The following is a 27,420-nucleotide window of genomic DNA, read 5'->3' as shown; positions in this document are numbered from 1 at the left end:
TATATATTAATTAATTAAATTAATTAATTCTCGCTTCCTAATTAAAGATATAAATATCTAGATATCTAGTATATATATATATATATATATATATATATATATATATATATTACACACATACACATACACACACACACACACACACACACACCCCTCAGGAGACCCATTTTAAGGCTGCAGAAAAAGGGCACAATCCCAATTTTTAAAATGTACTTTGCAGGTTATCTTTAACAGTACTTAATTGTACTGGGATAGTAAAAAGCTGGAAATGACTGAGAATTGGGAAGTAAAATTAATCAGCATTACAGTTATGTTGATAAAAGTGTGATTCATGAGGCACAAGACAAATTAGAATTTTATTTTTCTTATCTAATGCATGTAACACCATAGAGCACTCGAACTAGAAATGGCTATGCATAAGGCATCCTGGAAAAGACTTGGTAAAGCAAAGAATAGACTGATTTAAAAAAAGATACTGGTTTTTATAAATATCTTTTATACTCCTCAAAATAGTATAAAATATTTTAAGGCATACATATTCTTCTGATATAGGCTCTGAAATGATTAAACAATATGAAGGGGCAATACATTAAAATATATTTTACTCTATACATCTTATAAGGAAGAAAAATATGGCATATTGGACATCACAACTCTTTATAGAGCAACTCATGGCAACCATCAAATGCTAGAAATGCATTAAAATGCCTCTGATGCTGCCGCTAAGCCATCGCCACCAGAATCAGTTCTATTTCAGAACAAGAACTACAATTTGATTTAACAGTTCTTCTGAAGAATGCTAATCAAATACCATATATACTCGCTCATTAGCTCATTCATTTATAAGCCAACCCCCCCAAGATGGTTAGATAAAAATAGCAAAAACTGTATGACCCTTTCATAAGCCGACCCTATATTTCAGGGGTTGGCAAACTTTAGCTCCTGGCCTGCTAGGGTAAGTCTCTAGCGGGCCTGGATGTTTTGTTTATTTGGAGTGTTCACAGGCATGGAGCCCCTCAGAGCTCCCATTGGCTGGGACGGTGAACCGCGGCCACAGGGAGCTGAGGGCCTCCATGCAGACACTCCAGGTAAACAAAACAACAATGTATTAGATATTTAATTCAATGATTCCACAGAATATTAGATCATCAAATTTTAGTGTAGACCTGTTTATAAGCCGACCCCCACTCTTTGATGTGTCACTTTTTTACCGAAAATATTCAACTTATGAACGAGTATATACGGTAGGTATTTCTAACGAGAGATCAATCACCACCACAGCCTCAAAGTGACTGGATCTGAAAATTCCAAGGTGGGAATGAACAGGACCAAGTGGATTCCACAGTGTAGGTTATAATATTTAAAAGTCTGTTGGGCTAAATCAACCACAATTATGAGAGAATATAGCAACCCTACGTAGACTTACTCATAAACTAAGGATATTAATCTTCTACTATTGACTGGATATTACTTGAAGTCTACACCTCCCTTTCCTTCCCCAAATGAATGTGAAGCCCACAGGAAATTTGAACTCTGAATTAAGATCTCATCACAAGTCGTATTTGGAGCCCTATGGCAGCCATTGTGTGTTGATCCACTGATGCAATCTGTCCGTAAAATCCAGTGGATCTGGCCACTGGGAAATCCTCTGGTGACAATAGTTGCAGCAGCTCTTAACACCTGGCACACAATTCCTGGCCCCCAGTGTAAAGAGATGGCTGAGAGGCCCTTGTATTCAGCTGATTCCCAGCTGCTGGAGTGACTCCTTCAGGATTGTGGGAGCCAGGTGCAAATTAGGAGCAGCTTTTTTCAGCAAGCACTAGCCTGTTCAGTCCCTGGTAGCCCTGAATTTAAAGCCACCACTGTCTTCCCTACACCCCCAGGCCAGTACCAAGCACAGCTCTGCACATCATAGGATCTGGCTCCCTATTCCAAATCGTTCCCTAAAAATAAGCTATTAACCTTAATACATCTTTCAAACTATGGTTGGGCCCAAATGATTGGTTAATTCACCAGTCAACCATTGGTGAAATTGTCAAATATCACCAAAAGTGGTCAAATATTTTGAAGTACTTATTTGTTAGAAGTGTAACAAAACAGAGTAAGACTATGGCCTCAACTAGGATTAGAATTAGACAGATATTTATGCCTAATTACAAAAACAAAACAAAATCCTAACTTACTTAACTGAGTTTTTTCAACTCAGAAAAATGTGAAACAGTGAAATGAAGTTCTAAAAAATAAATTTTTTTAGTATTGTTAGGTTAGCATTTAAATGTGAACACTATTCAGGACTGAACTGATACAAAAAAGGCAAAATGAAATAAAACAGAAAAACACAGCAACTATAAAAGAAACAAATATTTGCATTTGTGCTCGGTAGGCAGCAGGCCAATTCAAGCTTCTTGCTTTTCATTATTATTCGTTACCATCCTCAACTGCTTCATCTATATCATTGTCATCATCAAATTTAATCAGTTTCTCCTTCTTCCTCTTCATCTAATGAAGTCAAAATTTTGATGCTGAAAAGTTTGCATGGTAAAATAGTGATGGATTCCCAAAGGGAATCTTATCACTAACAGTTTTTAAAACAATCCATGGAACAAAGCCAAACTTTGCAACACTGAACTTGAAAGTAAAACTAACCTAGTAGATTTTCATTGTACAGAGAAATCCAAGAAGAAAGCAAACAGCGCATACAGAGTAAAATTGTCTCATTTTAAATTAATTTAGTTAGCAGCACAGGACTTTCTGAACACAAGATACCTTTAGTTTAAGGATTCATCTACACCATATGGTCACACAACATGGTTCCATATGGTAATGAAATGGGGTATTATATTGAAAATGCTATGTTAGAAGAATTTTATGGTGGCCAGCTCAAGCACTCAAAATTTACAAAAGGACAGTGAAACCTTAATTCAGCCTCCTTGAGAGAATGCATATGGCAGTTTTGCCCATCATCACATAGGAAGCCCAGTATTGCAAACCCTAAGGATTCCAAAATCTTGGATGATGCTATCCAAAATCTTAATTTGTCTTAAAACTCATGAGATTTAAAAAATAATAATAAATGTTGAGTTCATTTAATCTTTGGTTTGTGAACTTTTATGGTTCACGTTCTCAAAGTTCTTTCCATAACCACGAGGATCAGGAACTTTTTTTTTTTTTTTTAATTATTAAACAAAATCTGAGATTCTCACATAACAACATGACTGCAGGAACTGATACTTGGAAACACCGCCAAATATTGTGAGACTTGACGTCTCAAGAGTTGACCACACTCGAAGTTTGTGGCCGTGCCAGAGATAGAATCTAGCTTTCCTGGGTATTCATCCAGCCCTTTAAATGCAGAACAAGGTTATTTTCTTGCTATACTCTGCCTCATTTACTATCCAGCCTGTGCACTGATGAAAGCAGGATTCCTGCAGAACAAATGTGTGATCAAATTAAAGTAAAGTAATTACAGACTGTATACAGCACTTTATATCCGATTGCCGTAACCAGATTCTCATATGGATGGTAATCCAAAGGTCACATTTGCAAATTCAGTTTAGAAGCATCACAGACAGCCACACTTACACTTTAAATGTATTGTATGGTAAACTGAAATCCATTTAGAAGACAAACGTCCTTGCTGTACTGTACAATAGTGATCAGAGTTATTAAATTACTACAAGTTAAGATCTGTGACAGACCCAACGTGTGGTTGAAGCACCATTCTTAATTCTACTTTTTAGGCCTAAACATTTCTGTGTTTAACAACTCACTTCAAAATTATTTTATTGACAGCTCCCCCACAGTTGCAAGTCAGCTGGAGGCTGTGCTATACAATTAATGCATAATTAAAAGCCTCCTAACCCTTCGCTTACATTGGCTTCAATTCAATTTTGCTTTAATGTAAAACTCTGAGTCGTCTCCAACTCATTCCTCCGATAAACCAATAATGCTGCCTTAATATTCTGAACTACAAGAGAAGAGACGTTAATGGACAAGAGATACTATAGAAAAAACAGACGAAAAAATGACAATCAAAAAAGTGATGCAGGAAAAATTTAGATCAGACACATAAAAGCATTACATGAATAACTGATATCCTGCAGAATGTTTCACTGTTGAATTCCAAGCTTCTATAGCAATGCAACCACCATTTTCAAAATCTGATCAAAAAGCAAAATAAAATGTGTCAAGTGCATGTCAATTAACTTGCCAAGTTAGTTTTCAGTAACATTTACCCAAGCTTTCCAGGAAAGTAGCACAAAACATGTTTCTGGTTCTATTCTGAAACAGTGACAAAAGTTAGTCAGTCCAATAATCTACAGCTTTAAATTCCTTAGACTTTCAAAGCTACGTAAGATATGTTCTACATCAGTGTAGTCCATGCAGAAAGCTGGTATTCTTATACAGACACCAACTTGAAATCTATTTTTTTTTTTTTAAAAGATTAGTTACAGATACTATACCTGCCCCAGAACCCCACACACATTTTTGAGACTTTAAAAATCTCATTTCCCTCAGCTCTTGCTGTCTGAAGTACATTTCAGGCAAAAGAGGTAAATAACCACACGGGAAAATCAGTTATACTGAGTATATATGAAGTGTTGTCAGATGCACAAAACAAACAACTAAAATATACAGAAAAGTTTTTTTTTTAATCTCTGTTACTAACAGCTAAAATGTTACTTGGACTGGAAGTGAGTAATACATTTTCAAAGTGAAGTGTGATGTTTAAGCTGACAAACACTTTAAAACACTTACAGTTGGGAAGTAGCATATACCTACAGTCCTGCGCTTGGGACAGTGTTGGAATTATTAATATTTGAAATTATTCATATTAATATGGAAACCCCAAACACCAATTTAACCAAAAATTCCTTTATTAAGTCTAAAGGACTTATACAATTGCTTTAAATATGCTTGAAGAGCCTAAATAATAAGCAGTTTACTACATCCAAACAGTTACAAAACATTTATAAGCATTTGGTAAAGATACTTGCAAACGGGCTAAACCCAGGGTGCTTAGATTCACATTGGTCGGCTCCAACGTGGTCAGGATGATATAAGCAGTGAACCCTTTAAGAGTTTACTTTTTACATCCTTTAACAAAGTGATGGCATTGCCAATTACTGACTTCAGCTAAAAATCAATTTGAGACAGTTCATCCTTATTTCCAGTCTTAATCCAGGTAAGATTTACAACCTCTTATCTCGCCAAGACCTCCTCCCCTCCTTCTTGCTGACCAGTAGTTTGTCTTTTGCACCTGGGTTCACACAGGCCCTACATTTTGAGGTAATAATGGTGTGTGTGGTGGGAAAGGCCATGTTGGCTCATTTTAAGACAGATCTCTTTTGTCTTATTCAAAACCATCTGCAGTCACCCCTATTGGTCAGAGGCCTTCCTTTTAGAAGCGTCCCCTTATCTTATGAGTTATTCTTTGAACCAGACATACTTCCTACTTCACTCCTTCTGGTCTTTTAATTCATTATTTTCAAGGCCTTCCTTCTACTTGCAAGTCAGGGCCTTTCTTTACAACACATATATTTCCTTAAGATAACCTTAATTTTTTAATTTCATATGTATGCTACAGAGAGCATGGTGAGGGACCATTTTATATAATATGCAAGAGGCACTGTGCTTTAGGATGGTTTAATGCTTCCAGAACTACACTGTAGGCGTGGCTTGACACAAATAATTAAACATGGGGGGAGGTTTCATTTTCTGAAAGATAGGATTAGGGAAGTAACTAAATCAGCAGGCTACAAACAGAATGTTTGTGCTAAATTAAGTAAATGGGAGTAAATTAAGTAAAAGTAAAAGCTCAGAATATCTGAGCTTGCTAAGATAATAGGGGAAACACCAAGGAAACCTTTTACTAAAAACAAGAAAATAATGGACAAAAGTTGAGAGCACAAAGATGAGGTAAAGAGTAAAGCTGAACATGGACAGGGCATGGACAAAGCATGCTGCACAGGGAGATTGGTTCCAGCAAAGTAGCCAAGTCAGATCCAAAACATGTGATTCAATGTACAGTGAATGTGATGTGCAAATATATGACGGTATGGGGTCTCTGTTTACCTTTGGATGTTTAAAGCCAAGGCCCCCACCCTAACATATGTGCCATCTTTCCCTTCCTTGCCAGCTACTACACTTAGTCCAAATTGTGTACTTCAGAGAGCAATACTATTACATGATGACAAATAAGCAAACTTTACATGTGTGGTATACCCTGTACCCACCCCTACATTTGAATCTGATCAACTCAGAGTGGCTTTGCTTTATGCCAAATAAAAGAGCCTGAGTGATGAGACTGGAGTCAAACTGAGTTCTTGGGGAATCAGGTAGAAGAGATCTTGGAGGCTACTCCAACAGCCACTTCCAATGGTAGATGAATGGAAGATAAGGAAGAGGAAACAGTAAAGACTGTGATAGCCCTACCCTCTTTTCCTCACCTTCTTCACAGAAGATAAGGGCAGAAGCAGAGGCTTTGGGATCCTGGTACTCTTGCCCTCCCTTAGGCATCCAAAAGGGGTACAGCACTCTTCCCCTACAGGACTGATTTCCAAAACAAAGTATGCACAGGGCCACGTACACCTATTTTTGAGTAGACCCGAAAACTGATTATTGGAGAATGCAAGTTGCATTCTCACAAAAACCTGTCATTTTCATCCCACTTCAAAAAGACTCAAAAGCAGGCAACTATGATTAGGTCTCATATTATCATGACTACTTTTATAAAATACACAACACATTTACTAGTCTACAAAATATTAAATAAAACTACACTAGACTTGACAAAAGTGAACAGGTGCACCAAATCTGTACGCTCAAATTATTGTAAGCAAAAATGTATATTTTCTTTTTGCACGCAATTTTGATAATCAGTTCCACATTTATTATTTTAGTATGACTGGGACCTCAGCTCACTACAATAGTGGGTGCAGTATAAGAATCTAAATAGAACAAAATAAGAGCAGGATGAGGCAAGGGATGATATATAGTCACCAAAGAGAAAACTGCAGGAAAATATTAAGTTACTAGCTAGAGAGCGGTCTGGAATGCTTTTGTACTTTTTACTTAAAAAGGACAGTCCTTTTCTAATCAAAAATTTTTGGTAGGAACTGGAACTGTAAACTGCCAAACTGTCCATAGCATTATGCATTTCAATTCTATGGTTTCCTACAATTTTGCTGGCATCTGAGATGATTTCCAAGGAAGGTTGTTTTAGTATGCAGACTACACACAAAAATTATGCATACTTTACATATACAAGCTCAATTTTAATTCCATTTTATTATAAGTTTAAATGATTCAGCTTTAAGTACAAGTAGTAAAACTAAAATTAGTTCTAAAATAAAGACTTAGACAGGATCCATTTGTATGATGACCAAATACACTGGTCTACAATTTTTGAGAAGTCGTCTGCTTCAGAGATAAAATGTGCTATTTATTATGTATTTTGATGTGCTGAATTCAAATATGACAACTGATTGGCTACTGTTTCTAAGATATTTAAGTTTTTACATTTTATGTCTATGTATACTGTGTAGATAGAGTTTTAATCATAAATTGTAAACCTAGGTCTTTTCATGTGTTTATGGTTGCTTTACATGGTAACATTTCACCTGTCCTATTTATGTAACACTTTAAAAATCAGCAAAAGGGTTATATAAATAAAATTTATTATGAAACAAAAGGCAAAAAACTATTATGTACATAGTTTAGTCCTATTCAGTGTCTACTCGGCGCTTCTTGGCTTGTCTCTTGTATTCATTAAATGGAGCATCTCTTGTCACTGTTCAGCAATAGTCTGCAAGCATTGATGCCCTCCATTCGCCCTGACAGCGTTTCTCCATTGTTGCAATGTCCTGGTGAAATCGCTCGCCGTGCTCGTCACTCACTGCTCCGCAGTTCGGTGGAAAAAAAATCTAGGTGAGAGTGCAAAAAATGTATCTTTAGTGACATGTTGCAACCAAGGCTTTTGTATGCCTTGAGGAGGTTTTCCCACCACCAACCTGTAGTTGTCTGCCTTGTTGTTTCCGAGAAAATTTATTGCCACTAACTGGAAGGCTTTCCATGCCATCTTTTCCTTGCCACGCAATGCATGGTCAAATGCATCATCTCGAAGAAGTTCACGAATCTGAGGACCAACAAAGACACCTTCCTTTATCTTAGCTTCATTTACCATTGGAAATTTTCCACGGAGGTACTTGAAAGCTGCTTGTATTTTGTCAATGGCCTTGACAAAGTTTTTCATCAGACCCAGCTTGATGTGTAAGGGTGGTAACAAAATCTTCCTTGATTCAACAAGTGGTGGATGCTGAACACTTTTCCTCCCAGGCTCCAATGACTGTCGGAGTGGCCAATCTTTCTTGATGTAATGGGAATCTCTTGCACGACTATCCCATTCGCAGAGAAAACAGCAGTACTTTGTGTCTCTTGACCAATCAAGAGAGCAACAACCTTCAAATCGCCACAAAGCTGCCCCTGATGTTGGTCATAGTTTATGCACCTCAAAAGTTGTTTCATGTTGTCAGAGGTTTCCTTCAGATGGACTGCATGACCAACTGGAATTGATGGCAAAACATTGCCATTATGCAATAAAACAGCTTTGAGACTCGTCTTCGATGAATCAATGAACAGTCTCCATTCATCTGGACCGTGAACGATGTTGAGGGCTGCCACCACACCATCGATGTTGTTGCAGGCTACACGATCACCTTCCATGAAGAATGGGACGAGATCCTTTTGACTGTCACGGAACATGGAAACCCTAACATCACCTGCCAGGAGATTCCACTGCTGTAGTCTGGAGCCCAACAGCTCTGCCTTACACTTGGGTAGTTCCAAATCCCTGACAAGGTCATTCAGTTCACCTGGTGTTATAAGGTATGGTTCAGAGGAGGAGGATGGGAGAAAATGTGGGTCCTGTGACATTGATGCTTCAGGACCTGAAGTTTCATCCTCTTTCTCGTTTGACTCAAGTGAGAATGATTCTGGTGCATCAGGAACCGGCAGTCCTTCTCCGTGGGTACTGGGCGTATAGCTGATGGAATGTTTGGATAATGCACAGTCCACTTTTTCTTCTTTGACACACCCTTCCCAACTGGAGGCACCATGCAGAAGTAACAATTGCTGGTATGATCTGTTGGCTCTCTCCAAATCATTGGCACTGCAAAAGGCATAGATTTCCTTTTCCTGTTCAACCACTGGCGAAGATTTGGTGCACAAGTGTTGCAGCATATGTGTGGGGCCCACCTCTTGTCCAATTTTGCAGCCAAAATAAAGGTGATAGGCTTTCTTAACCATAGTGGTTATACTGCGCTTTTGTGATGCAAAAGTCACTTCACCAACAACATAGTAGAAGTTATCTGCACTGTTCACACAAGTACGAGGCATATCTGCTCACTTTGGCTAAACGGAAATGTGTCCCTTTGCAAAATCAAACACTGACAAATAAGAGAGCACGACACTATGATTTCTAGAGCTGATATAGGGAAATTTGTTCAGCAGGGTGATGTAAGCTTCGTTATGACTGCATCATCCATGACTTCTAGGAATAACATGATGCAATTCATATCATGTATGACGCAATACCAGCTTCAGACTGCATCATTCATTGTTTTGCCTAAAAAGCAAGTACTGTCCAAACCCAGTCATAGATTTATTCATAGATCCAGTCAAAGATGTATTTTAGTCATTTCTGGTTTAAATTGAGATCCCTTCCCTTTATAACTCACTTATCCTCCGCCATTCCCAAGTCAAGGGTCGTATATACTGACCCAATAGCAGATCTTGAAAACTAGAGCCAATCAACAATTTTAAGCATCATTTTTATTCTCAGTGACCCAGAATTAGTAAAGTTTGACTACATTTATTTCAGAAGCATTTTGGCAGTAGAGCAGTAATATGAAAGGCCTAGCCAAACATTCCTGTGCTTACGAACAAACTTTACAAAAAAAATCTAAACACTGGATAATGCACTGGGTCCTTTTAGGATTATCTACAGATATACAGTTGTGAGTACGGTTGACTACAGCTTGCAATTGACTAACTTATGTTTGGCCATCCAACATATTTAAAGTCTAACTGTTTTAAAGTTCAGAGACATGAGGTGAGAGATGCATCTTGTCTCTCTAATAATCTGAGACCAATACAGCTACAATATCACTGTAAACATTTTAAAATTTGATTAATGGTCCCCTTTATGATTTTTCAGTTTTTCCTCCTAGTTTCTTTTTGTAAATCTAATCAAGAAAAGTTAACGCTTCAGATCTATTCAGAATCCATTACTCCAAAAATTGGCACCTAAAGTGGTCACATAAATAAGCATTGTTTTATATACACAAACTTTTATGAACGAGAGACTGAAATTAATACGGCTTCATTAATTCTTACTTCAATTGGCAATGCCACCACGTTCTTATAAAAAAACAGCACTTTTAGGTCTCATATTACCATGATTGTACTTTATAAAATACACCACAACACATTTACTAGTTTACAAAGTGTCAAATAAAACTAAATTAAACTTGACAAAATAAGTGAGCAAATGACATTTTATAATGCATTATCCTTGAGACTTACATCCAACTTATTCACTTAACAGCAAATCTGTAAAGTCTGATAAATCACACTGTCTCTCTTGGTCATTAGTGTGAATTAGTGCACTTGTACTGTAACTAGAAATCACTTCAAAGGCCTTGTTTACACTAGGACTTTAACACAGATTGAAATAGAGTAGAGACTACTGCTATTTGTGGATTATGGTGTTTCTCATCACAGAATCCCAGAGACTGATAGACCAGAGGCCAGTTATGATTCTTCAGGAGTCTACATGTTGGGCATATATACCTTTTATGCCTCCATATATTACTCCTACAGTTGATGCTGTGCATAGTCAACCCCCCATTCTAACATATGCGCGCTCTTTCCCTTCCTTGCCAGCTATTACACTTTAGACCAAATTTTGTACTTCAAAGTGCAATGCTAGAATTACATGATGGCAACTAAACATTTTTTAGTGAATTATATCAGTCTTAGCATCAAAATTAACATAATGGTTACACTATGGTCTTCAATTTGCATCTTGCTAATACAATTTTAGTTTCACTTCTGCTCTATATATCCTGCGGCAAAATGTAGCTTCCAAACGTTCTTTAGCGTTAGCAGTTCTTAACACAGAAAAAAATGGGTTAGAAAGCTGCCATGTGTAATATTTATGGGTAGCAGATTGAAAAAAAATTAAATACTTGGCACTTATAAATAAGCAGGTGTCCTTTATTATTTCTTCTAAAGAGACTTGCTCTCCGCAAAGAATAAAAATTAAGCATTGCTAACAGGTGGATACAACATGTGTCTCCAGGTGTCCCTCATGAACAGTTACAGCTCTGATAAGTGTGTCCAAATAGATTTCTTGAAAATTAATGAAGTATTTGCACCAGTAACATCCTTCTTGTTTTTAATTACTTTTGTAATTATGTTACCCTTCCCATTTTTCATTTGTTTATGCAAAACAACCAAACGTTTTTCAATAACTTAGTGTAACTATACATGCTATCAGCTAAAAGATGGAAGTTAAAAGGACAACCCTGGCTAGTGACATGTACGTGCTCCCCAGAAAACAAGCGACAACTATGGAACTAAACTCCCCAACCAACACTAATGTACATTAACACTCAACGTAATCACCTTTAAAAGAGTTACTATGATTCACAAGCATTATGTGGGAGGAGAGGCTGATTAAACTATTAACTAGAGCAGCATTTTAAGTAGTAGTTGACCAGTAAATTAAAGTATATTATTGTGCTGTGTGAAAATAGTGTTTTGGTTAGGTCATCCGTATTAAAATATATTCAAAGGAAGCAAATATATCCCACTTTTGCCACAACTGGTCATCTATAAATTCAATTGTGACAGACATGGTTACTATGGGTGATGACAACAATTCTGACATGGCACTGGATTTAGAAGAGAACATTAAAATGCAATAAAAACTACAAAGACAAAAGAAAGAGTTATGTAAATGATTATATTCCCAGATATAAAGGTTAGTTTATAGTTAAAGGTATTAAATATAGAGCAATACACTTAAAACAAATGTTGTTTTTATAAATAGAGATTTATCAGAAATATTACACAGGCAGGAATTGCAAAAGTAGGGTAATTTGTGGAACCTTGTCACTGAGCCTGTATTATCACCCTGAATCAATGGAACTATGCTGCCTAAAGAAGTGGGTAGGATGGTGCAAGCAGAAGAGGGATCTCTAATGGAAAGAATAAAAAATGCACAGAAGTTATGTGTATGCAACTTCCTCTCCATACTCTTATAAACCATTTTCTTCTCCACATTCTTATAAACTAAAAATCAGTATGTAAATGAATCAGATATTGTCATAAGATACATGCTGTGTACAGCTTTACATTCTAGAATAGTATAAAACCTGCAGAGATTATACTGCAAACCTTAACTTGCTCCTATTCAAGTGCTGTAAACCTTGTGGCCATTTAAACTCAGTGTGCACTAAATTAATCTCTTCTGTGTTTCAGAGCCGACATAGCATGTGCATACTTTTGGGTGTGTATATATGTATATTATACATACACATGTACACACATGCACACTTTGAAACATGATCACCACGTGTACAGTATACTTGTGCTTGTCTAATTTAAACATGAGTTGCACATACCAATTCTCATGTGTAGCACTCCAACTACATTTACAGTCATTAAGGCAAATTAGTTTGGTTACGGTTTAAAGTTAGAAAAAATAGGAAAGTATGATTTACAGAAGTTTTTTGAAGTTTACAAAATATTAATGTGCAGCCAAAGTTTCATTTTACAGCCTTTGATGTCTCAAAGTAGTATCAAATTAGCTGAAGAGGGACTCTGACAGTCACAGCAAATTAAACTGTTTTCTTGAATCCTTTTCTTCCACTTCCAGTTTATAGAATTTGCTTTAACCCTCAATCTGATTTTTTTTTTTTGGTCTCTTTTACACACACGAAACCTGTGTTTAAGCTCTTCCATTAACCTTCACTTCCTTTACTTCTGTAGGAAGCAGATTGTGCTACAGTGGTCAGATTGCTCTGAGGGCTTGTTTACTCAGAAAAGTTCAATCATTTTAACTACACCTCTACCTCGATATAACGCTGTCCTTGGGAGCCAAAAAATCTTACCGCGTTATATTGAACTTGCTTTGATCCACTGGAGTGCGCAGCCCCTCCCCCCCGGACCATTGCTTTATCGTGTTATATCTGAATTTGTGTTATATCGGGTCGCGTTATATCGAGGTAGCGGTGTATACTGGTTCAGTTAAAGCAGTACAACTGCCCCAGCGCGTACACAGTTATACAGGCACAAAAGGGCTTCATACTGATTAGCTATTTCCATACACTATATAAGACACCTTTATACCAGTATAACTGGAACCAGACTAACGATTGTACTGGTATAACTTTTTTCCATAAAAATCGCACCCTCTCTAACCAAAACAGTTTCACCAAAACAGTATAAGTTTTTAGTCCAGGTCCTAGGATCAGAAAATCCACAGAATATTTCTGCTGGTTGCTGCAACACTTCACAAGAGTTTCTATAGGTTCACTGCAATGAGCACATACTCCTAGTGCACCTTCAATGCTAACTACTTCAGTTCAGCATAAAGTAATAAATTCATGTCTGGTTTTCTTCAGTGAGCTGTGACTGGGTATATTTGGAGTTCAGACACTTCAAAGTGCACAATGTAGCCTCAAAAGATCCTAGGGCAACAAATTGCCATGTCTCAGCAAGGAAAAAAAATCACTTTTAAAGAACACAGCATATAATTTATAAAGGGCTCCATTAATGAAGTGTTAATAGTGGGGGAAGAAATGTCCTTTTCATTTTTTGAGTAGTTCCTGTCAAGCCAATTTATTTATGGGAATACATTTCTAAGCAATAAACTTCTTTTAGACCCACAGAAGTAATGGCTGGTGAGAAATACGCAACTTTGCACATTATGATCTACTGATCTATTACATTTTTAACCAGAATTGTAGTTAGTTACACTGGAATAGCAGTTGGTTCAGCCATGCTGAGTTTAATTTTAGACTGTCGGTTGGATGTGCTTCTTTAAAAAACAGCTATCATAATGCTATAGCATCATAGTTTGCAGGGTATCAAAATGATGGGAGAATTTATTAGTTCAGCAGTGTTTCTATGTGCTAGTCTACTTTGCTATAAATATTTCAAGTTCTTGCTTTATTTATTTTTTAAGTAACACATGAACTCACCCATTCTTTGTGTGAAGGGCAACTCATTCCCTATTTAGAGAATGGGTAAAATTTACCATTTAAAAAGAGAAGAATAAAAAAGTCTGCCTTTAGACATTAACACTTCCTTCCAGTCAATGTATTTAGTTGGATCAGAGGTGACCATTCTTGCAAATAACATTCATGCTAATACTTTTACCTACCATTCAAGGATGCCAATGCTTTCTTAAAATTTGGACTGTAAAATTAAAATTCAGTTGTCAGGAGACAATAGATACCACTTCTTGAATTACTACTACTCTGGCTATATCTTTATATCCGAAGACAATCTTTTATAAAGCATTATTTAGTCAACTACTTACTTTAAATCCTGCAGAAGGTCTTTTGCATTAAGCATAGTTATTAAAGAAGTTGTAGCTGCTGGAATAATGATTATGGGAGTTCGAGATCCTGTAGAGAGAGAATACAAAAAGGCAAATATAATTTTAACAAATGCAATTAAAAAATTGTATCACTTGCCTTACAGCTCAAAATTGGGAAAGAATATCAAAATCCTCTCCATCTTCAGCATTCTCAATTCAGGATAAAAATTTATATTTACATGAAGGTTTGCCTTTATAAAAGGGACTTGTACAGCTATAAGTAACTCACCTTTTTTCTGGTTTGGAGGTGGTCTTGCTTGGGAAACTGTAAAACAGAAAATATTAATGACTGACATATAAACACAAATGCTTATCATATACCACTCATAGGAGTAACTATGTACCAAGGTGAACAAAGGATTCACAATTGGTACTTGGAGGATAAACATCTTTGGAATTAATAAAATAATCCTGAAACAGTTAAATCTACTTAGGTCAAAAAGTTTACTGAAACTAATCCATACACTTTTCTCTTGCCCATCTCCATCTCATACCAACAAAACAACACACACTACTAAGGATTTTCAATGGCAGAAAGTTACATGACTATTTCATTGTGCATGATGTGGGACTGAGTTGAGGATCTATGCATGAAGAAATGATCTTCACAGAGCCTCATCCTTTTACTAGTGGCAGTGGTGGCAAATAACAGTATGAAAACTTGGTTGCCCTTTAATACACAGTTCACAATTGCCAAATTTGAATATCAGGGCATGTTTAGTGTCCCCAACAATCTGGATTAGATGAGCTCCTCAGATGTCAGGTACAATAAAGCACAGCATATAGGCATAGCAGCCCTCAGACTGAAAAGATGGCCAGAAATCATCAAGAAGATTTAACAACTGCATTATGGTAGAAATCCCTTCAACAGATGGGGAACATATACCCTAAGCTTCGACACAGGGTTTTCTCTTCTTGTTTTCAGGCTTCCAAGTTCAGTGACCTGCTCACATGGGAGATATTCCAGTTCAAGTGTGGAGTTATTTCATGGCTAGAAAATGAATGCAGCCATGGCTCACTTTAAACAACCTGGTAAAATCAGAGACCCACTATGAAAGTTTTATAGTAATGAGCTCTCTTCTAGTACATTAGTTTTCTTTGGCCATCTCTTCCAACCATGCCAGCTCAGGTCAAGATAAAACAGTAATGGCCTTGGTACTACTACTGAATAGGCTGGCTTGCTGTTGATTAGTACTCCCATAGATTACTTTTCTGTGAAAAGTCCACACCATTTTCAGGACTCCAAACAAACTTGCTGCTGAGGACGAGAATTCTTATCATTTGGGTTTAGCCTAGTTCAGAAATTAGAGAAAGTACAATATACCTTCAAGTCACAACTGGTACTAAGCATGACAAATTTCCTTAATTGATTTCCAGTGTTGTAACACACCTATTCATGCTTATTTATGACCAACTGTTTCAGAACCTAGCTGTGTTACGTAAGTATTCACCACACACACACACACACACACACCCCTACCATCAGAAGATAGGGACCATATTTTTAATTATCTCTACCTGACACTGTCAAAACCATGGAAATAACTGGTCACACCACTTAACTATAAGGTCTGCAATGATTTAGTAACTTCATTAATTAATATTAAAATATATGCCATTTTAAATATTAAAATAATCCTAAATAAATACCGTTTCTTTCTGGAAGACATGAAGCTGTATTCGGCCACCTGGCTTTAACATTAAATAAACTATTATATACAACAAAAACACTATAAAAAAATTCTAAAATTTAAACAAAAAAATCTGATACGTCTCCAGCTCAAGTGCAACAAAATACTTTCATTTGATGGACCAAGCAAACATTCCCTGCAGACACATTCCTGATACCTGCTCTGCTATTAGTTTAATATCTTAAAGAATGAGGAAACAAAGTGTCGCAGGATGGGCATGATATGAATCCATTTTGAAGCAAAAATCCAAGAGACATACTTGCTCCAGATCTTTAATACCTCTGTTCTTAATTCTCTTTGCACCTTACAATATATGGAAGGCTAACTAGGGGGCAACACCAACATAACCTTTTTTAATATACAAATACACAGGTCTGTCAGTTAACGCGTGTGAAATTTCATCTAGCAGTGTGGCCATGTTGATGACAGTGGTTTATCCATTTGGATTTCTGCTCTTGCTATTTCTACCCTTTTCATATCCTTGTTTGTCAGTTCTAAATACATTCATATTCTCAACAGCCCTAGTGAGATAAATATGATAGACAGGGTGACCTTTCTAGCACTGAAACAACTGGGAAAATAAAAAAAAACAAAAAAAGGAATCACAATAACACAGCACAATCTAAAAATAATTTAGATGATTCAATACTTAATAGACTTTCATGGGGAAACTATTTTACAAAAGCAAATCTTTAAGCATTACTTTCACTAAAAAGATCCCAAGGAATTAACAAGGTATTTACCCACAACATCTGGTGATCTACCCAGGCCACACAAAGCAGCAGTTTTATATCTTGCTTTAGCAACATCTCTATTCACTGCTTAGTGAAAAGCTTAAAGAGCATCACTAAATTTATTTGACAAAGCTATGAAAAAAATTCTTGCCTAACACGTCCCAAAACCATATGGCCTTTGCAAACATCTTCATAGTATCTACACCTGACCAAGTCCTGTAAACACAATTCCCCCAATCTTTCAAAATTTACCAGTTGTAACAGTCCACTTTTCTGAATGTGTGTATTTAACGTGAGCAAATCAATAACCACAATATTATGCTAACGCACTAGGGAATATCACAGATTACAAGATTAAAGGAGAGAAGAGAAAATAAATATGGCATTCCTTGGGGTATTCTGCACCAAAAAACTTAAAAATTCTATGCACAGTATTTTAAAATTCTGTGAATTCTATTTGTCAAAATAACACTACATAATCATAACAGTTTCAATTATTTTGGTAATTTATTTCAAAATACCTGTCATCAAGTAGGTCTGTAACAATACAGACACAAAAATTCTCCCAGGAGTAGAGAGTTAAGGAAACCTCTATGACAACGCAGATCCTGTTTCTCTTCCCCCTTCCTCTCACCAGAGCCCAGCTGGGGGCGTGGGCGTGTGTGTTTGTGTGGGGGGGAGGGAGGGGCAGGGGAGAAGATGCGGACACCCAAAAGCCCAGACGTGTCCCCCTCCTCCCCCCAGCCAGTACACCCGCACCCACCCCCCAGAGCCCAGCCATGGGGCCCGCCCAGCCCAGACAACCCTCCCTCCCTCCCTCCCCCCACCACCGTCTACCTGAGTCCAGAGGGAGAAACATCCTAATGCACAGTCCCAGGGTTGCAGGAAGTTTCCTGCATGCTGCCCTCTCCTTCCCGCAGGGCATGCTGGGAACTGCAGCTGCCAGGACCCCTCTAGCTCTCTCCCCCTCCCCCCAGCAGTGTTTTCTTTGTGAGAGCTGGGCTCTGCCAGGTCCCCTAGTGGTGGTTAGCAGCACTGCAGCCCATTTCTGTGGGGGAAAGGAAATTCTGCGCGCCTGTTAATTTCTGCAAAATTCTGCATTGTGCAGTGGTGCAGAATTCCCCCAGGAGTAGTATGGGTTTCAGTATAGTGGGGCCAATATTAGTCTGAGACACTGTACTATTGGGTTGGGATTGTTAAGTGGCTTCTAGTGTCACAATAAAATTGCTCTCTCCCCCCTCCCCACCATGGGGTCCCCTGGGTAAGCAAACCCCTGTTGCAAAAAAAGCAAACGTGATTCTGGGATGCATTAACAGGTGTGTTGTGAACAAGACATGAGAAGTCTGGTTAGGCCTCAACTGGAGTATTGTGTCAGGTTCTGGGCACCGCATTTCAAGAAAGACGTGGAGAAATTGGAGGGGGTCCAGAGAAGAGCAACAAGAATGATTAAAGGTCTTGAGAACATGACCTATGAAGGAAGGCTGAAAGAACTGGGTTTGATTAGTTTGGAAAAGAGAAGACAGAGGGGACATGATAGCAGTTTTCAGGTATCTAAAAGGGTGTCTTAAGGAGGAGGGAGAAAACTTGTTCACCTTAGACTCTAAGGATAGAGCAAGAAGCAATGGGCTTAAACTGCAGCAAGGGAGGTTTAGGGTGGACATTAGGAAAAAGTTCCTGTCAGGGTGGTTAAACACTGGAATAAACTGCCTAGGGAGGTTGTGGAATCTCCATCTCTGGAGATATTTAAGAGTTGGTTAGATAAATGTCTATCAGAGATGGTCTAGACAGTATTTGGTCCTGCCATGAGGGCAGGGGACTGGACTCGATGACCTCTCGAGGTCCCTTCCAGTCCTAGAATCTATGAATTCAGGGAGGGTTGAAGGTGAGAGTGTGGAGGTATTGCCAATTCAGAGGAGGATAGGGATATTCTGCAGGGAGTCTTGAATGACCTTGTGAATTGGAGTATCAGAAATAGGATGAAATTTAATAGTGGAAAGTGTAAGGTGATGCATTTAGGGATGACTAACAACAATTTTAGTTACAAGCTGGGGACGCATCGGTTAGAAGTAACTGAGGAGGAGAAAGACCTCGGGGTCCTTGTAGACCGCAGGATGACTATGAGTCGACAATGCGACGTGGCAGTGAAAAAAGCCAATGCGGTCTTGGGATGCATTAGGCGAGGTATATCAAGTAGGGATAAGGAGGTGCTGCTTCCGTTGTACAAGGCGCTGGTGAGGCCTCATTTGGAGTACTGTGTGCAGTTCTGGTCTCCCATGTTTAAAAAAAGATGAACTCAAACTGGAACGGGTACAGAGAAGGGCCACTAGGATGATCAGAGGAATGGAAAACCTGTCGTATGAAAGGAGACTAGAGGAGCTCGGGTTGTTTAACCTGACCAAACGAAGGCTGAGGGGGGATATGATTGCTCTCTTTAAATATATCAGAGGGATAAATACCAGGGAGGGAGAGGAATTATTCCAGCTCAGTACTAATGTGGACACGAGAACGAATGGATATAAACTGGCCGTGGGGAAGTTTAGGCTTGAAATTAGGCGAAGGTTTCTGACCATCAGAGGGGTGAAATATTGGAACAGCCTTCCGAGGGAAACGGTTGGGGCGAAGGACCTGTCTGGTTTTAAGATTAAGCTAGATAAGTTTATGGAGGGAATGGTTTAATGGGATAACGTGATTTTAGTCAAAGGAACAGTGTGCCATGGCAGGTAAATAGTATAACGGCTAATGAGGGTCAGGCTGGAGAATCTTGCCTACGTGCTCGGGGTTTTACTGATCGCCATATTTGGGGTCGGGAAGGAATTTTCCTCCAGGGTAGATTGGCTGAGGCCCTGGAGGTTTTTCGCCTTCCTCCGCAGCATGGGGCAGGAATCGCTAGCAGGAGGATTCTCTGCTAATTGAAGTCTCTAAGCCACAGGATTTGGGGACTTCAACAGCAGAGTCAAGGGAAAAGGGTAGGGACGGCTTTGTGGCCTGCATCATGCGGGAGGTCAGACCAGATGATCATAATGGTCCCTTCTGACCTTAAAGTCTATGAGTGAAAGATTTCTTTGCAGGTTGCGAGAGGCTGAAGAGGGAGAAAGAGAGAAGAGAGTGGGTTAACTCGATGCTCCAGCTAGGTCCAAAGATAAGACGCTGACTTCAGCCCAAGGCCACGGCACACAACCGACTCTCGGCTGCCTGCCAAGAAAGACAGGGGCCTGGATTCCAACCCCGACCAGCTGTGAGAAAGGAGGATTCGGCTGAACAGAACTGCCGGGGCTCCAAAAATGAGTAAGACGGTGAAGGCCAGCAAGGGGGAAAACAGAGTCTTGCGCCCCTCACGCCAGTGTATTTTGGGAAAGCTGAGGAAGCCACAGAAAGCCGGTTTGGACTGGGACAAAGAGCACAGGGGACAGAGGTCCCTGAACGAAATGCCCCCAAAAGAGCCCAGGACTTAAAACCCTCTTGAGAGCCGAAGCAAGTCAGAGATCAACAGCGGACCCTGGACGGCCTGCGCACAGGACACAACTCTTGTCCACCCTTCCCCCTCTTCTTTTTACATTACCCCCAGGCTTGGCCAGCCGTGGGTTGTGCGTGAGAGAGTATGAAAGTGGGTTAGGGCATGGGAACTAACGCTTTCTTCCTTCCTTTGAGTGACGTGGGGAGCCCCCGCACTCACCGCTGTTATTTTATTAATAAAGCTTTAAAACTTAGTCACTTGGTGTGCTCCTTCATCTCCTCCCCTGACGATCCTGCGGCCTCAGCCTGATCACCTGACACCCCAGGCAGATTGGTAACAGAAATCTGTCACACCAGGTATACTTAGTCTTGGCTCAACATGGGGAGATGTTCTAGATGACCTCTCAAGGTCCCTTCCAGCCCTACGTTTTTATGATTCTATGATTTTGATGTACAATATGCTGTGTGTTATGATCCCATCAGTAATGGATTGGGGGAGAGAGGGAATTTTTCGATCCACAATGCTATTAAGAGTTTTTGCTCCTGCCTCACCACACCAGTTTTTGATTTTAGTCAACACCCTTCCACTATACCTCCCCTCCCTGAATCCGTCCCTTTCATCCCCCTCATATCCCTGATTCTTCTCTCAAATCCATCCTCTCCCACTCTCAGATTACCCCGTGCCATCAATTCCTCTGGTCTCCCAAAACACAAAAGCTGTCTTAGCATGTAAGCCACCAATATTGTAAGGTATTCAAAGGAAGCCATGATCTTGGCTGGGGTTCTAAGAACTACCGTAATGCTAATTCTACTAATATTAATAATATCTGGATAGCACCTACCACATTTTTAGACACTCAGTGAACAAGAAGAAAGGGAATTTGTGGAAAGGTTCTTGAAAATTAATAGTAGTGCCCAATGCACGACTAAGAAAAAAAAATCATGCCAGGATGGCATTTCCCCCCACCCTTATCACTGGGCCAAGACAAATACTTGGAAGAACTATACTATCACTGAACACATTTGTACCAGTTGCCAGATTTTTCCTAGCTCTAACAGGTGTAGTGATATTGAAACTTTGTCATGGAAGTAATGGTATATAGAATGACTGCTTGATTTCAACATTTTAGCTGCCAGTCTCAAGAAACTACAGAATAGAAATTTACTACTACACACTATTTCAATGCTAGTATTAAGTATTTGGAGAAAGTATAAAGCATAGAGGTTTTTTGCTTTAATGGCTCATAAGAAATCAGCTGTTAAATTCAACTCAAAATTGAAATGAAATACCCCCACACACAAACTCAAATACCTTAAGTTTTGGGCACCAGTAGCTCTTGAATTGCTAGGTCTAGAAATAAAAGTTTTATGGTGTGCCAAAGTTGGATTTCAAAGCATTCCAACAGTATATGATATTTGATTCTAGCCCTGGTAGTTCACAATAAATCAGATTGTAAAATTGCTACTAGCCCATCAACCTAGCAGTGCTATTTCTGCACTAGCTCAGGGTGAGCATAGCTAATCTCAGACCTTGGACCACTGCAATGATAATATGTTAATTAATACACAGTGGCTACAGACTTCCAATACATATCTTAACAAAATGTATTAGGATTTTAGCTACAATCTTGTCCTAACTCAAAACGCTTTCATTTCAAATAATACACAAATAAAGTAATACTGTTTACCTGGTCTTGGCACAGGCTGTGCTGCTGGGGTTTGAGTTTTCCGGGCAGAAGCACCTTCCTTTAAAAAAAAAAAAAAAAAAGTTAACATTTGAATAGCTTTTCTCTTATTCAGCTTCCCTTTTAGTTAAATATAAAACAGCTTTTTAATGATGATTAGGACATAACATATTCTAACAACTAAATATGCAGAAAACTGATCAGAAAACTCTTCACGACCACTGTTTTGGACTTAAAAAGTCTGAAAATTAAAAAAATAAAACCTTTTTTTTTGCATGTTAATGGTCTAGCCACCACAATTAGTATATACCAGTCAACATTTTATCATAAGGCAAAATTGCTGATTTACAGAATTAACGTTTTCACCTTTTAATAAGTAAATACAAATATCTAGCTCTTAAATAGTGGTCTTTACCAGTAAATTTCAGAGCATTTTACAAGGGAGGTCGGTGTCATTAGATACGGCAACTGAGGCAGAGAGGTGAAGTGACTTGACCAAGGTTTCCCAGTAGACTAGTAGCAGAGCCAGGAATATAACCCAGGTCTCCTGAGTCCCAGTGCAGTGCACTGCTCTACCCACTAGGAAACAGTGCTTCCCTTTTTACATATGATCACTTGGACAAGATATAATATGTGAAAAAGTGGATAACTGTCCACATCACAAACCAAAACTGGTATTATTCTCTGAATCTACTCATGAGATGCTCTGGGCTGGAATGTTATGGCCAGGATTTTGAAAGGCATTTCTGTTCTGAAAAGTCCGTATATAAAAACTGTACCTTCTTGCTCAGTAGATCTGAGCGTGTGTCTTCCATATCTTATCTGTTTACTTTAACATACAAAAACAAATCTGTACCACCACTCTTTACTCCTGTTCGCTCTGCAGCGCCAACACATTAGCCAAGAATGAGCCAATTATAATTGGTTCTGAATCAACATTACAGTTGTTTCAAATGGAAGGACAAATTCTGTTCTCATTTATTCCTATGAAACGATATTGGATATAAAATCCTTAGATAATGCGCAAATGCAAAAAGGACTAGCTTAAGTTTACAGGTCTGATTGCATAATCACTTTTTGATCTGTAAACTGAGCATACTCTTGATCTGGAAATCATTGAGACATTACAAACACTGAACCCCAAAATACCATTGTTATGAAGTGCTCCGCAACCCTAAAGGGGGAATGATTTTCAAAAGAGCTATATGAAAGGGAGGTCATCACCTGCTTCCCATATGGGTATGTAAACAAGTAACACTGTGATCTGTAACTAAGAAAATTCGTCAGTAGGACACTGAAGACCAGGAGCTACTAGATCAATGACACTTTTAAAGTCACACAACCCCTCTAAATCTTAACGTTTCTCCAGTGTAAGTTAAAACCCAATCTTGATCTATAAAACTATGTGATATGAGCATAAGGATGCGTCAGCTGTCAACTTACTAAAAGGCTCAAATTCAGTCAGACATCTCTCCACTGAACTTCAAAAGAAAATGCCTGATTAATTACATACAGGTAGGACTCAGCTTAGTATACAGTCAGCTTCTTCAACTTCTAAAGCAACTACTCTGCTGCTGACCTTGACGCAGGGATTTAACTTCCTCCTTAGAAGAAAAGGATTAATGCTGAATTTCTCTGTGCGGTTTTCGGTTGGTTAAAATACCATGGTCTATGCTGGCTGCTACAATAACTTTAAAAATAATTTTTGCAAAATATGCTGCATCTCTGCTCTGGACAAGCTATTTTTTGCCACTGTCCCTTCAGAGTAACTATTCAACTGCACAGAAATTGGTAAAAGTCAAAGCATTGCACTCTAAGGGCAAAGCAGCAAGCCAACTGGCAAGAGCAAAGGATGGCTACCTTAGAGAGATCCCTTGCTACTAAAGAACAGCTGGAACGTGAGACTCAACACCTTTATTTTTTTTTCCCCCTTGAGAAAGTGAGAATAAGATTTCCGCAGTCCATCTTTACAGGAAAGTCAATGTCATGGTTTGCATGAAGACAACGTTGCCACAAAGGGGTTTTAGTTGTATATTTTGAAGAATACTCTTAATGTTGCCTCCCATAAACTTAATGTAAAAAAAATCCTAAATTAGTAAATTTCCTGAAAGGCATGGATGGGGGTGCAGGGAGAATCAGAGCAAACGCCCACAGATAAAGACAAAAGCTCACAAACATAGAAAAAGCCATAGCAATTCAGTTTTAAACAGAGTTTTAGATCATACCCTAGCACTATTCTTTCTCAGACTCTATAGCAACACTTTTGTATAGAAGTCCATACTATTTGATTTTCAGAGAGTAAAGTCAGTTGTATTTATAGCACATGGCCCTTCCTTAAATTGTTGCCTTATTTCCCTCATCATATTAATATAATAAATTAATTTAATTATTAATTGAAAAACTTTTAAAAATACCAGCTAACCAACCTTAAAAAGTCATCTTATTGTGCATAATAAGAACATACAGCTCTTTAGACCCACCTGCTAAAAAGTGGCAATAGAAGTATTGGAAAGTGGGAGAGGAAAGAGTACAGGAATGCAGACACGACATGCCAAGTCAAAGACAAGTCTGCAACCCTCCAGACATATTCTAGCATGAGAGCTGAGTGCAGAGTTTCAGCATTTTGTGACTAAGTTTTTGAGGAAAATCACTGGACTTCCACTCACAGGACTGGGCAAGGCATGCTACATTCTTTGTCCCTGCAACATGCTGAACAACTTGAGTACTTTCAGCCAAATATACAGGGGGAAAAAGCAACAACTAAGTGCAGTAAACTCTGAAGCCTAACTAACATTGCCAACTATGTTCACTGCTAGTCATTTTAGCAGAAGCTTCCAGCTAATGGCAAAGGAAGGCCATTGGAGTTAAACTCCAAATTCCCATTCAGTGAGATATGATTACCTAACTTCCTTTGGCTGGGGTTTTCAAGGGACAATAAATGTTTATACATTGTGGTTGGATATTAGAGTCAGAGAGAAGTGGGAGACAACATCTGAGGGGAGAAATGTCTTCCCTGTGTAGCTACATCAGTAGAGTAGTTAAGTGAAAAAAGCCCAACAAAACCTGGAAAGCAGCATTCTATACTGGAGTGGATTTGGAATGTATGACAAGAGGCACAGTTAGCTCTCATCTGACTATATGTTAGTCACTCAATAGCAGAAAGATAAGAAATTATTTCCTAGAGTATAAAGCCCATTTTATACCATGCAATAACATTCACTAATCTTCCACATTTTAAAGGACCATTTAAGCTGCATGGGGAAAATTATGAAACCTGGACGAACTCTATACAATGAAGGACCTGTAAGAAAGCAGTACATTCTTGAAATCTTGGATAATACAGGACAGGCAAAAAGGAAGTCACCTATTCATTAAACAATCACTCTTCTAGTATTAGCACTGTTTAAGGAGGCAATGAAGCATTGCTAACCGCACAGCTCCGTTCTCTGACATCCCAATTTCACAACGTGTTCTAAGAGCCCTGAGCAAATCCCCACTACACCAACATTATGTTATAGTTGTCATACTTCTAGCTAGGTAAGACAGGATGGAACTCTTCAATAAAACCACTCCTTAAATCAGTCACAGGAGTCACTAGAGACACAGGGTACACTCCATCCCAAGGCCTGAGCACAATAACAGCACCTGCCAGCTATACAGGGTGGAGGATGGAGATTAGGAATCTAACAGTCAGGCTTGCAAGGCAGTGCTGAGAACTAGCACAAGGCCAGCTCCTAAAAATCCCTCTCCAAGCTACCCAGGATAAATCACTTGTACTTAATGTTAAAACCATATGGCACATTTCCAAAGGATACAGCTAATTCATATTTACTGTAGAACATTATGCACCTTCTTCAAAAGCTAAAAAATAATTTTTATGATAAATTGTTGTTTTGAACAGCATGCTGTCTCATAGCATCTGTTTTCAGATGGGTAGCACACAGAAATTGGCACTAAGAAGAATTGTACATCTGATTATCTTAGTTTTCTGGTCTTGCCATTATGAATTATAATGGCAAACTTTTGTTCTGTAAAACATATTTTGTAGTTTATACGTCTGTGTGGTTTCTTTCTTCCATAGGCTATACAGATAACGCCAGAATAACATGTGTACAAAACTACCCTGGGGATATTATTAATTTCAAGGGGCAAATGTTTTTCCCTGAATTTTCATCTTTATTGTAGAACAAACCAATGATCAATGATTCACACCTGAAGTCAAAGGAAAAATATAAATACCACCAAATAACTAGAGAATGGAAGCATTTAACACCGTGAAGTGACAAGATATCTGATTAGCTGTGCTGTAGCAAATAATTTCAACAATTATACTTAAATGAATGGATAATATACAAAGGTGACCAGCATCTGGGAGGGGGAAAATATTTGGACTCTTCAGAGAAATGAAGAATAAAGAATTAGGGTCAAAGTAACGATTGTAATGAAGGAAAGAAGTGAAGTACAAAGAGTTCAACCAAGATTCAAAAAGCCATACGCCTATCAAAGACATCTTACTTTGAAATTGCTTTATTCCACCTCTTTTCCCTTTAAAATTACTGATGATTTAATCTTTCTGACCCTCACATTAAAAACTGTGCAGACCATGTAGAAGGAGAAGCAATTATTAATAACTGTTTAAAGAGTACGAGATTTCAACACTACTTGTTTAAAATTTCCTGCAATGAGACAAATATATCATACCTACTGAACGAATGACACTCATTGTCTCATAAAAGTTTCTGAATAACATGGAACTTTTTTGTTCAAAGGATGACATATCTAATTCTTATGCATAAACTGTGTTAGACTGGTAAGGAGTAGATTATGAATATTTATAAACAAATTCAGTAATTGTCACAAAACCCTGTAATTTCAAAAACACAAATCTACCTTAGACAGACTTCTTACACAATATTTTAATCACGACCAAGTTAGTTTAGTTTTCCTAATTTACCTTGCAAAGTTGTATTTCGCTAACTCATGACTTACACACTTAACATTAGGGTCTTAATCAGCTTTCATTATCTGTTTTTCTGCTCCCACGTAACTACCATTTCGCTTTTAGGTATGAGTATCAGCCTAATTTATTATTACATATTCAGTATATTCACAATATAACGGCATCCAATATATGTGTTTTCAGTAAAGAGTCATTCATTCCATTTCAATACTCCTTGCTCCTACAG

At 38.4% G+C, this 27,420-nt stretch overlaps 1 protein-coding gene across 1 annotated transcript in view; it reads right to left on the bottom strand.

Moving 5' to 3' along the window:
- The window catches only part of CDC73 (cell division cycle 73), a 176,010-nt gene that overhangs the window by 20,464 nt on the left and 128,126 nt on the right, over positions 1 to 27,420 (bottom strand). Inside the window, exons 11-13 of the mRNA XM_034779402.1 lie at positions 22,238 to 22,295; positions 14,901 to 14,936; positions 14,612 to 14,699 (exon numbers count right to left, since the gene is read on the bottom strand). Coding sequence (XP_034635293.1) covers positions 14,612 to 14,699; positions 14,901 to 14,936; positions 22,238 to 22,295 — 182 coding nt within the window. The remainder of the gene's footprint in view (positions 1 to 14,611; positions 14,700 to 14,900; positions 14,937 to 22,237; positions 22,296 to 27,420) is intronic.

This window comes from Trachemys scripta, chromosome 8, assembly GCF_013100865.1.
Source record: "Trachemys scripta elegans isolate TJP31775 chromosome 8, CAS_Tse_1.0, whole genome shotgun sequence".
NCBI classification, from domain to species: domain Eukaryota; kingdom Metazoa; phylum Chordata; order Testudines; family Emydidae; genus Trachemys; species Trachemys scripta.
Note: the sequence above shows the minus strand (reverse complement) of the source record. Positions and strands in the feature narration are given on the sequence as shown.